Consider the following 12215-nt stretch of genomic DNA (forward strand, 5'->3'; position numbering starts at 1 on the left):
CTCATGGGACGCAAGCTCACCACAAGGCTGGACCGACTGCACCCCGACCGAGCCTCCGACGTGCGAGGATCCCCGGAGGTCAGAGACGCAGCTAGGGGGTTCTTTGCGGGGGACCCAGTGTTCACCCGCAACTACGCTTCGGGACCAGAGTGGGTAGCCGGGTGGGTACTATGGGTCGTGGGGTCCCGCCACTACGAGGTATCCACCGAGGGGGGCCAGATCCTACGCCGGCACATCGACCAGATGCGCCGCCGGACCCTACCAGAAGTACCCACGGAAACGAGGGAAGTGGCGGGGTCCGAAGAGCCACCAACAACCCCTGCACCAGCACCAAGCCCACACCCGCAAGCAGAGGGGAACCAACCCCCAGAAACAGACCCGCAGCCCACCGACGCTCAGGCCCCCGGAGGGACCCCGGAAACCGAAGCCGCCCTGGCACCGCAAGCAACCCCAAGGCGTTCAACACGGGAGCGCCGACCTCCCGCCTACCTCCAGGATTATGTCACGAACTAAGGGGGGAGGAGTGTAATGTATGGCATTCGCAGAACGCAACCATTTCATAATAACGCAACAGCAAAATAGCGTTAGTCCGCCCAGCAGCGGAGGCAACTGAGAACATCCAGGTGCCTCCGCGCGGGGCGCTGCCACCCGCCAATCACAGCTAGTGGCGGGAAATATGGCTGGCCTACATTGGACTGGCCAGCAGGAAGAATAGTTCCGGTGCTGTATATATGCGGGGCCCGGCCCGCGTGTTCCCTCTCTTCCATCTTGTTATGTACCATGTAATAAACTACGTTGCCCTACGCTCGTCTCCGCGACTGGTACATTACACTCAGTACACATAGCATTTAAACATTCATAATCCTTAGAAGCCTTTCCACATACCCCAGTGAAATAACCGCAATAAATAAGACTTATTGATTTGAAACTGGAGTCAGAATTACATCCATACTCCAATTAAGACATTTCTTTATGCACACAGTGACTCCAGTTTATATGAAGCAGCTCCCCCAACTCTATGCACCTCTCTCATTCACCACAGTGGACAGGCAGTTCCACATGTGCCTTTAGTGAAGTTCATACATGAGAGTGTGCACACAAGAGTCTGAATAGTCACTTTCATTTCAAACGAGTTCAGGGTGCATTCCAACAAAATAAATAACAACAAAAGCATAGCCAATCTCTTGTCACTAAAATAACTTTTAAAAGATATAAGAAAGACTTACAGGAATGACATGTAGCCCCTGTATAACCTGTATTTGCACAGCTGCAATAGAAACTATTCCAGGACTGTGAACATTCACCACCATGCTCACAGTAATTGGGCAGACATCTATATGGACAAAAGGAAGCACATAGAATATATTGATGAAATAAGTTACACTTGCAAGTATAGACACCTGTGATATAGTAAACCAAGGGGTAAAGGAAAAGTTAAGTAGAGAGCTAGAGGGCATACTGGATAACAGTTGTGGTATATGAACTAGTAAATTTTATTTCCACACACATAGCCATGGATAGAGGTGGCTGCAAAGTGAGTTGCAGCCAGGCCAGCTTTTACTATGAAATCAATAGACGTGGTAGCCTCTGACAGTGGATAGGGGGTGGCAGCTGTTCCATCCAGCCTCTCACTCATTCATTGACACCTGTCACCTCTCCTGCACCTTGTGACCAGAGCAGCTAATCCTTACACTTTCTCTCCTTCAGGCCTTTTTAAAAAGCAGTTCAGCAAGCCCTGCATATCCTGTGCTGTATCCCTGATTCTAGTAAATAACCTCTGGAAAGAGTTCAGCCATCATTTTGCTTGCCTATGCACCTACAGTCATATCCTAGCTTGCCTTGGCAATACAAATAAAGGCCAGATCTTCACAAAAAGTAGGGCTGTCAGAAGTGTTTGGAAACCCAGGCAGTATGTGAAGTTTGCTGTGCTTTTAAAAAAGATGACTGGGGGATGAAGAGACAAGGAGGATTAGTTGTTCCAAGGCAGAGGAAGTTGTGGCTGCAGAACACAGTGGTCTGTCATGAAAATTTGTCATGTGAGCTATTCACTCAACTGTCTTAACAAGCATCTTCTATTGTTGTGGATCTGATTCCACAGACAGAACACAAAAATGTTCTAGCCCTCTCAGATGCCCAGAATCGTGGTCTTGCAGCCTGCAGCGTAGCTGCTAGGCTGCTCGGACCTGTTTGCCCTCCAGGGCGGGAGAGTGGGACTGCGCCGCGTTTAGGCGCGCTTTGCTGGGGGCGGGGTTTAGCCGCGTCAACGGCTAGCTCCCCGTCCCTCCTTCAGTCCCGTCTGCAGTCCCTCGGTGATCGGAGGGCTCTCGTCGTCGGAGGCGTTCGGAGAGGCGCGGGGCTCATCGGGAGCCATTTCGGGGCGCGGGGCTCTTCGGGAGCCTTTCTGGGAGTTCTTCGGTGTTTTGCAGGCGCTCATCGCGAAGCGCGGCGGCGGCGGCGGCGATCTTATCAGGCTGAGTTGTTTCTGGGGCTGTGGGCTAGAGTAGTTGGCCAGATTAGCCTGGTCTTGTTGGGTGGTAGCTTAGCCTTGGGGATTGGGGTGGTTCCCCTCCCTTGGTAAGATTGGGTTCTCTGTTAGGGCTTTGGAAGGCTTCTATTTTCTATAGGAGCTTGGTTGCCCAGGGGGTCAAAGCTGCAGTATTGCAGCTTGGGTACTCAAATATTAAGATATAATAAATAAATAAATAAATAAATAAATAAGCCTTGAGTTGATCCTGGGGGAAGCGTGGGCCAGGTGAGGGGCTTAAGGTGTTTTGGTCTTCCAGCGAGGCGGCCTTTTGTTGCAACCCCTGTATCTCCCTGGGTGGCTGTAGAGCACCTTGGCTATAGCGGAGCAACCCTTAGGTTACAGTGGAGCAGCGTTGGGTTGCTTTGCCTTTGGCTGTTGTCAGGCAGTTTGGGCGGCCATTTGGGAGTAGATTGAGTGAAGGGAAGAAAGGCAGTTGGGCGGCCATTTTGAGGTGCTGGTAACTGGGGGCTGTTGCCGGGCAGACTAGGCGGCCATTTCAGGTTCTTTGAAACGGCGGCCATTTTAGGTCCCATTTTTAAAGAAGGTGGGCAAGATGTCTGGGGGAAAAGGCTCCGGCAAGCCTAAGGGCAAGAAGCCTGCACCCAGACCAGCTAAAGCTCCCGCTAGGAGGCCACCGCCTCCGTCATCATCTTCGGATGAGGAGGGTGAGGGGGCGGTGGATTTTAATATCTTGGGAAGGCTGCAGGCTTTGGAGCAGGCGGCAGGTGTTCCTTCTTTAAGTGTGGGGGGCGATGTTAGGCATGCCAAGAAAGCAAGGCAGGCCAACATTCTCACCAGATTGTCCATTCTTGAGGGCAGGTCTGGTGGACTCGCGCATGGCAGGGATGCCAGTTCCGGTGGCCCCGATGCAGGCGCGGTGGAGGAGGCGCGGACGTCGGGCATCGGTTTGCCGGTGGTGCCAGCTGGATTTGGAGGTAGGTCCGGCGATGTTTCGCAACTGGGGCCTGGGCAGGTTTGGCCATGGGGGGCATGGGGACCTGCTTCAGCAGCCGGGTTGGGCACTGCAGGGTCAGGCTTAGGTGTGCCTACTCCTTCTGGGTCTGGGCTGGTACAGAACTGGGCTTGGCCTGGGGGCCAGGGCATACCTTGTATGCATCCGGGTTCAGGGCAGATGGGCCCGTCGGGTCCCATGTGGGGAGCACCATCGCAGTACGGGATGGTGCCTTTTACAGCCTTGCCTTTTGGCGAGGTTGCTCTGCCTCTCGGGGACCATTTGCTGCCCTCCACAAGGGAGAAAATTTTGAAGGGAGAGTATGTGGATATATTTTCCCTTCTGTACCGCGAAATGGAGAAGAAAGATAAAGAGGAGTTAGATGAAAAGGAGAAAGAAAAGCTGCGGAAGCGAAAGGTTGACAGAACGTGGGCTAATTGGTTGCCTGGGTTCTGCATTTACGCCGGGGTAATTGCCCGGGCGCAGCCGTGGCGGGCTGCATCATTATTCCAATATCTGGACATAATTTACAAGGGTTATACTGCCTTTAGTGGATCAGCCTGGTTACAGTACGACCAGGAATTCAGAATGAGGGCCGCCCTATATCCGGCCCTCCAGTGGGATCGGATTCACCAGCAGCTGTGGCTGCAGGTTATGTCTCCGGCGAGGCCTAACCTGGGTGACCGATCAGATAGTGGTCATTTAGTTAGTAGGGCGTCTTCATCTACTTCGTCAAGCTCCCCCCGCGGCACAGCGGGGCAGGCGGTTCAACCCCGCTTGCTCTGCTGGGACTTTGGATCCCTGGGGGTGTGTAATAGAAAGGCGTGCCAGTTTAAACACGCCTGCCCCTTGTGTGGTGGATCCCATGCCTTTGACAGCTGCCCAAAAGCCCGGGGGCGCAGGAATCCAAAGAAGCCTGGCGGGGGAGGAGGAGCTTTTCCAGCCAAGAAAGGGGCCCAGCCCGATAAGGGTGGGTCAGCTTGAGCGTTGGCTGGCTAGGTATCCTAGGAGGGCGGACGCTTTGTATCTGTTGAAAGGTTTCCAGTTTGGGTTTAGGATCCCTTTTCAGGGGCCTAGAGTTCCGTTCATGTCAAAGAATCTTAAGTCTGTTCAAGGTTTGGAGTTGGCTGAGGGAAGGATCCTTGGTCCCTTTTTACAGCCTCCAGTGACTACCTTGAGGGTCTCGCCTTTAGGCGTGGTGCCCAAAAAGGCGCCTGGTGAATTTCGTTTGATTCACCATCTGTCTTTTCCTAGGGGCCAGTCAGTGAATGATGGGATCCCAGAGCAGTTATGCTCTGTTAGGTATACCAGCTTCGACCAGGCCATCGCTGTGGTGAGGCGCTGCGGGGTGGGGGCTGAGTTGGCGAAGTGCGATATTAAGTCAGCGTTTCGCCTTTTGCCCGTCCACCCCGATGATTTTGATCTCTTAGGGTTTTCATTTGAGGGCCAATTTTACATGGATAGGGCATTGCCGATGGGCTGCTCTGTATCATGTTCTGCTTTCGAGCGTTTCAGCACGTTCTTAGAATGGGCTGTGCGGGAGAAAGTGGGGTTGCAGGACGTCGTGCATTATTTGGACGACTACCTGTTTGTGGGGCCAATAGGGACAGGGCAGTGTGGCCAGCTGCTGGCTGGCTTTGCGGAGCTAGCGGCCGAGCTTGGGGTTCCCTTAGCGCCGGAAAAGACGGAAGGACCAACTCAGAGGTTGACCTTCCTGGGGATTGAGATGGACACGATCAATCAATTGTCTAGGGTGCCTCTGCAGAAAGTGGAGGAGCTGAGGGCTAGGATTAGTGCATTTCTTCTTAGGAAAAAGGTCACTTTGCTGGAATTGCAGCAATTGGTGGGGCACCTCAACTTTGCCTGCAAAGTGGTTGCTCCTGGTAGGGCTTTTCTTAGGAGACTGTGCGATGCTATGGCAGGGTTGCGCTTGCCCCAGCATAGAACTAGGGTTACCTGCAGCATGAGGGATGATCCGAGGGTTTGGCAGGAATTTTTGGAGTCGTTTAACGGAGTCTCCTTTTGGAGGGAAGACTTGAGGCTTGAGGCCGAGCTCCAGGTCATGTCTGATGCTGCAGGATCTTTAGGTTTTGGAGTTTATTTTCGCGGACATTGGTGCGCGGAGGTGTGGCCTGATTCCTGGACGCAGGTAGGAGTGAACCGAGATCTTACGTTCCTCGAGTTCTTTCCCATCTTAGTTGCGGTTTGGCTGTGGGGGAAGGATATGGCCAATCACACTGTCCATTTTTGGTGTGATAACATGGCGGTAGTCCACGTCATTAATTCCCTTTCATCCAAATCGCAGAGGGTAATGAGGTTGGTGAGGGCCTTCACTCTGCGCTGCTTGCGGCTGAATATATTGTTTTTAGCCAGACATGTTCCTGGGGTGAGCAACGGGGTGGCTGATGCTCTATCTCGTAAACAGATGGAGAGGTTTCGTCAGCTGGCCCCGGAGGCAGACGGAGAGCCGGTGCCAATGCCCCAGGAGCTATGGCAGATTGGAGAGCCGAGGCCTGCAGAGCGATAGGTCTAGCCATTGCGCCTAGCACTCGGAAGTCTTACGAGCGGGCCGTGCGGCAGTTTGAAGACTTTCGGGCTGAGGTAGGGTATCGCAGGGTTTGGCCCCTCCCGGTGGAGGAATTGCTCCATTACTGTGTGTCGTTACGAGGTAAGGGGTTGGCCGTGCGATCTATTAGGGGGTGCCTGTCTGCATTGGCTTTTGCAAGTAAGGCACTTGGTTATAAGGAGGATACTGCAGACTTTCGCATTCGAAAGATGCTGGAGGGGTGGGCTAGAGAGGCCGGACCCAGGGTTGACACGCGGAATCCGGTGTCTCCGTCGATTCTGCGTGGGTTGAAGAGGGTATGGGGCGTGGTGTGTGCCTCGCCTTTTGAGGCATGTTTATTTCATGCCGCATCCTTGTTAGCCTTTTTTGGGGCACTTAGAGTGAGTGAGCTGGTAGCCCAATCTAGAAACGATGTTTCTGGTAGGGCTTTGCAGCTGAGGGACCTGAGGTTGTTGGGGCCTAAGGCGGTTATTACTGTCCGTCGCTCGAAGACGGATCAGCTGCAGCGGGGTGCTGTGCTCGAGCTGGGTAGTTGTTCAGAGCTCGAGTTGTGTCCAGTTAATGCGTTGGCTGCTTATTTGGCAGTGCGTGGGCCCAAGGACGGATTTTTGTTTATACACATGGATGGTAAGCCATTAACTAAGCACCAATTTTGGGCGGTTACGTCCAAGGCGTTGGGTGAGTTAGGGTTTTCAGGGGTGCGGTTTGGTACCCACTCCTTTAGAATTGGGGCGGCCTCGACAGCAGCTGCTATGGGGTTGCCTTCCACCTCTATTCAGAGGTTGGGGCGTTGGCGTTCTTCAGCCTATAAGGCATACATACGCCCCTTTTGCGGGCATTGAGCACATCGCGGGCATTGTGCACATTGGATGGTGTGCAGGAGTTGGTTTTGTTTGTGTTTAATGGTTTTTTCTCTTTTTAGATGCTGCTGTTCCTGGCCAGAGGAGCCGGTGCCGAGTTCTCATCTGCGGCCATAGCTACGTGTTTTGGGCTGCTCTTCAAGCACGGAGAACTGCGGTCGGCTCTCAGCTGGGACTCAGCCAGCATGCGGTTATCGAATGGCAGGGGCGCAGGGGCCTCCAGTGGCCAGGCTTGCTGCCGTTGTTATTCAAGGGTAGAGCGGGTCCTCCTCCGCAGGTCTTAATGGTTCACCTAGGAGGTAATGATCTGGGGTTATTGAAGGGTAAGGCCTTGGTGTGGCAAGCCCGGGATGACTTCCAGCGCATCAGGGAGCGATGGCCGGAGACCACGATAGTTTGGTCAGCCATGCTGCCCCGCCAAGTGTGGCGTCATGCTGTGGACCCTGCAGCCTTAGAAAGGGCTAGGTATAAAGCCAATAAAGAAATTAAAAAATTACTCGAAAAGGGTTTGGGCCACTATTTACCCCATCCGGATATTTCAGCGAGATGTCCTGACCTCTACAGAGGGGATGGGGTGCATCTCTCGGAAAAGGGTAACGTACTTTTTCTGAGAGATTTGCAGCAAGGGTTGCGGGTGGCTTTGGGCCTCCCGGTGGGTGCTAAGCCCTAAGTAGAGACTTGGCCTTATTAGTGGCAGGTTTTAGGGGTTTAGGACACTATGCGGCTAGGGGAGGACTGTGAAGCGTCCCCCACTTTGGGGGAAATTTTGGGGTCTGGCATGATCGGCCTTGGGGTTTGGAGACCCGGGTTGGAGAATGCAGACTGTCCAGGAGGCTCGGCTAGAGGGTGCCTTTCCGCCGAGACGTGCGTCTGGGTTTGGGCCCTCTGGTGCGGGCCTCCCTGCTGGGCCTGCCTGGAGGGAGCTGACCAGCTCAGCTCCGGAAGGGGGGCTGGGTCCTCGCCCGTTAATGGCAGGGGAGCGGTCGCGGTGACCCCTAGCCCTGGCCAGGCCGCTGGTGGGGTTCCCTTGCTGTTCATGTTGTAAGTTAATAAAGTGGCCCAATTTTAATCCAATACATTGTGTCCGACTCGTTATTCCGACCTTGGTGGGCAATCGTGGTCTTGCAGCCTGCAGCGTAGCTGCTAGGCTGCTCGGACCTGTTTGCCCTCCAGGGCGGGAGAGTGGGACTGCGCCGCGTTTAGGCGCGCTTTGCTGGGGGCGGGGTTTAGCCGCGTCAACGGCTAGCTCCCCGTCCCTCCTTCAGTCCCGTCTGCAGTCCCTCGGTGATCGGCCCTCCCACCCGCCCTGTATGCTATGTGGGCATTGCTGGTTGCCTCATTTGGGGAGCCGGGTAGGAATTTTTTACTCCCCAGCTGATTGGCTGGTGTTGGGGTGTGTTTTTCGCCTACCCTGCATAGCAGTGCAGTGGATTGTGGAATTGGCTTGGGAAGGTGCCGTTAAATAGGTGGTCACTTTAGTGGCAGGTTTTAGGGGTTTAGGACACTATGCGGCTAGGGGAGGACTGTGAAGCGTCCCCCACTTTGGGGGAAATTTTGGGGTCTGGCATGATCGGCCTTGGGGTTTGGAGACCCGGGTTGGAGAATGCAGACTGTCCAGGAGGCTCGGCTAGAGGGTGCCTTTCCACCGAGACGTGCGTCTGGGTTTGGGCCCTCTGGTGCGGGCCTCCCTGCTGGGCCTGCCTGGAGGGAGCTGACCAGCTCAGCTCCGGAAGGGGGGCTGGGTCCTCGCCCGTTAATGGCAGGGGAGCGGTCGCGGTGACCCCTAGCCCTGGCCAGGCCGCTGGTGGGGTTCCCTTGCTGTTCATGTTGTAAGTTAATAAAGTGGCCCAATTTTAATCCAATACATTGTGTCCGACTCGTTATTCCGACCTTGGTGGGCAAAGATTATTCATAAGGTTGTGAGACCAGCATAGAGGAATAGCCACAGAAGGTAAGGACCTGATTCTTCTATGGGATGGAAGCTGATGCAATGATGGAAAGAACATGGGAAACATTGGTGTACCTTCTGTTTATGAATAGCTGAATCCATGCCACAGTTATTAATGCAACACAATGGTGCATTTAACTGTATTATAACATATTGTTTAGCAACAGAAGGAAAACAGATCTGAGATATGGCACATTTAAACACATTAAATTTACAAACAGAGAAATTAAAAGCATAGCCAGTAGTTCATATAACCCAAACAAATGTCCCCAAAACACTTAGGTCTAGAACATAAACACTACTGAAAGCTCTCTGGAAAAAGATATTATCACTCAGAATCAGCAAAAGCAGCATTAGAACTGCAACATTGTGTTTGGGGCGGGAGTATATATAAAAAAATACTTACCTGTCTGTAATGCCACACAAATCTATCTGTAGGTCACTGAAATTTCCTATTGAGTTTTGTTGAATTGAAATTAAATCTACTGCTTTGTTATCCACAGAAATTAGTTTCATACATCCAAGGAAACTACTAGACGGATTTTTACATTTCACGCTACTGTCATTAGCAGGGCATCCTAAAAATATAATAATTAAAAAAAAAATGAATACTTTTTTCTTTAAAAAAAAGATCAATCAAAGAAGTGTAATTCCTATTTTGGCAAGATCAGGGCTATTACATGGCTATGCAACATTCATTGTTCTTATCGGAAACTGCTATTAGAGTAGCATCAACAGATCTTATCTAGGAGATTGCAAGGACATTAATGTAATGGAAATAATGGGATAATAGGCAATGAGCTATTGTGAATTCTCTTGCTGTCTGCAGAAGTGTTGACAAATTTGTGCAGTAGTAGTTGTTTCTTACAATCGTAAACCAGCAGTATAAAACATGTGCACAAGTGCTACATATCATAACCCAGAACACAAGTGTGCTGGGGGAAGGGTATGCCCAAGCCTTTCTGCCAATGATAATGAGGCATCAGAACAACACAACTGGTGAAGGTTTTTTGCAACTTTTTGATAATTTCAGTTTGGTTGCCCTGTTTCAGCCCACATGGCTTTTTATCAGAAGGAGGGAAAGGAAAAGAAAGAATACAGCTGGTATTAGACTTTCCTCCAACAGCCTGGAATAATTTAACTTACCAGGAAGCTCTGAAGCAGACTAGAATGAAGGTGATCAGTCTTGAATGGGCTAGTACATTAGCTCAGGCAAGACACATATGTTCCGCTCTTGCCATAGGTATTCCTCCTCCTGAATATCTTCCTTCATATACTAGATCCCTGAAAACACCTAGTCATAGTCGTGCTTTCACTCTTGCTAGGCTTAATTCTTTTCCCACTGCTGAGCTGACAGGTCATTTCTCTAAAGTCCCATACTCGGATCACTTATGTGATTCTGAGTCTGGAGCTGTAGAAACACTTGTCCATCTTCTATTATTTTGTCATCAGTGGTTGGTTCCTAGATCAATTTGGATAACTCCCATTTTTACCAAACACCAAATACCAATTGAACTTTGGGTGGTCCCCTATTTGTTGATATTAACTCTGGAACCATCTACTTTGTTACAAATATTTTAATGATAATTTTATCTGTAAAATGACAAAAATCCAATTGTAACAGAGTCTGGCATATATTCAGCTAACAAGACAATTTTAGATTTACTTAACAGAACGATGGGTTTTATTAGAAACTCCTGTTCTAATATTTTATTTACTTTTTAAGATTTGATTATTTAGACTGTAACCTTTGAATTCTGTGAATTTTGTGACTGATGTTCTATATCTATGTATGTTTGATAATTGATACATTCTGGTTGAGTTTAAGACCTTTGGTCATAGAAGCTAATAAAGGAAATGGAATAGAAACGGAACACAGCTGGTTAGATCCAGCAGTTTGTGGGTGCAAGGAACATATCTTTCCCATGTTCCATCCTCAAGCAGTTTCTGACTCTTTTTATTTTTGTGTTAATGGGACCTGTGTGGAATAATAGCTTTACACTAGCTTTTTATTCAGTTTACTTACAGGCATATTTCATTAATTGCTTTATGGCTTATTAGACTCTTTGTTTTGCACTTTTGGTTGCATTGTTTGCTCTGTATAAACACTATGATTGTGATACATATGGTATATGCTTTGGTAGAAAAATACAATGAACTGTTTTTTGAAAGAAAGTAATAGTGATGCAGGTCAAGAGGCATAAGTGGGGAAGGGGAAAAATAATTTTATTCCCCTCTCTCCCATGGAGTTTCACTGATAAAAGAATCAGAAAGGGAATATTATCCCCTCCCTCTTCACTCCTGTAGCCTCCTGACTGTCATCCTTATTAATTCTCCTGGGACTGCAGCTCTGCAAATAAACTTTCCCAGGGTGTAAAGGGGGGAGGGGCATAGGAATATTTTGTGACTGACACTGCCTTCAACTGACAGTTTGCTGGATCCAATCCAGCAATTTATTTCTAACAACCTTTGTCCCTAAAATCAGTAATTATTTTTATATAATTAATATTATTTCAGTCAGCTTGAACTATACATAATAATAGGTTATGAAACATAATAATCCATACTCCATTTTTCCTACTGGTATTTTTCTCACAGGACAATATCACATCAATATTAAAAACCTACTTTGATTTTAATCAAAATGTATTGCCTCCTGGCTCATATTGGTTGGTTTGTAACTATGGATCCTACACTGTCTTAGATTCTTCCATATACCTCTGCCTTTTTAAAACATCCAGTCTTAATATTCAGATAAAGAATAAATAATTCACATTATTATTAACAGAACTAATTGTAATAACAGCAACAACATATTTCTGGTGTCTACTAAATTCTAATAGCAAAGTTAAATATGTGCTTCTATAAAATTTAGAAATGGTGCATTTGCTTTTTCATTTTTCATTCACCTCCTTCCTTTTATACATTCCAAAAACACAGCAACTAATCTAACAGAATCTTCTCAAGGACACTGGCTTAAAAAAGTGTAAGAATTCCCTACAAATAATGTCTATTTCTGCCCTACATTAAACTGCAAATCCCATACTTTTAGTATTCTGTCTTCCAGTTTACAAGTAAAGAAATCAAACTACATAAAACCTTGTATTTTACAAGACCAAACTTGGAACGATTTCTGGTAAAATAATAAACCAGATTACATTTTCTATCACATTGTAAAGCTGCTATACTTTGGGCTGAGCCAGACAGCATGCTGTGAGTTCTGAGTTTACAGCTTCCAGTGTTTTCTTAAGCCTGAAGGTGAGAAATGCCTTGTATGAAAAATGGCCCTAGGGAGGCTATTTTTGTCCTGTTTCTTGTGATTTCCCCCCAATTAATCAGCAGCTTCTTGGGCCTGTTTCAGA

At 49.0% G+C, this 12215-nt stretch overlaps 1 protein-coding gene across 1 annotated transcript in view; it reads right to left on the reverse strand.

The window, feature by feature from the left end:
• Window positions 1-12215, reverse strand: part of CNTNAP4 (contactin associated protein family member 4) — a 456846-nt gene that overhangs the window by 147480 nt on the left and 297151 nt on the right. The window contains exons 10-11 of the mRNA XM_060235480.1: window positions 9260-9431; window positions 1227-1333 (exon numbers count right to left, since the gene is read on the reverse strand). Coding sequence (XP_060091463.1) covers window positions 1227-1333; window positions 9260-9431 — 279 coding nt within the window. The remainder of the gene's footprint in view (window positions 1-1226; window positions 1334-9259; window positions 9432-12215) is intronic.

This window comes from Heteronotia binoei, chromosome 4, assembly GCF_032191835.1.
Source record: "Heteronotia binoei isolate CCM8104 ecotype False Entrance Well chromosome 4, APGP_CSIRO_Hbin_v1, whole genome shotgun sequence".
In the NCBI taxonomy this organism is placed as follows: Eukaryota; Metazoa; Chordata; class Lepidosauria; order Squamata; family Gekkonidae; genus Heteronotia; species Heteronotia binoei.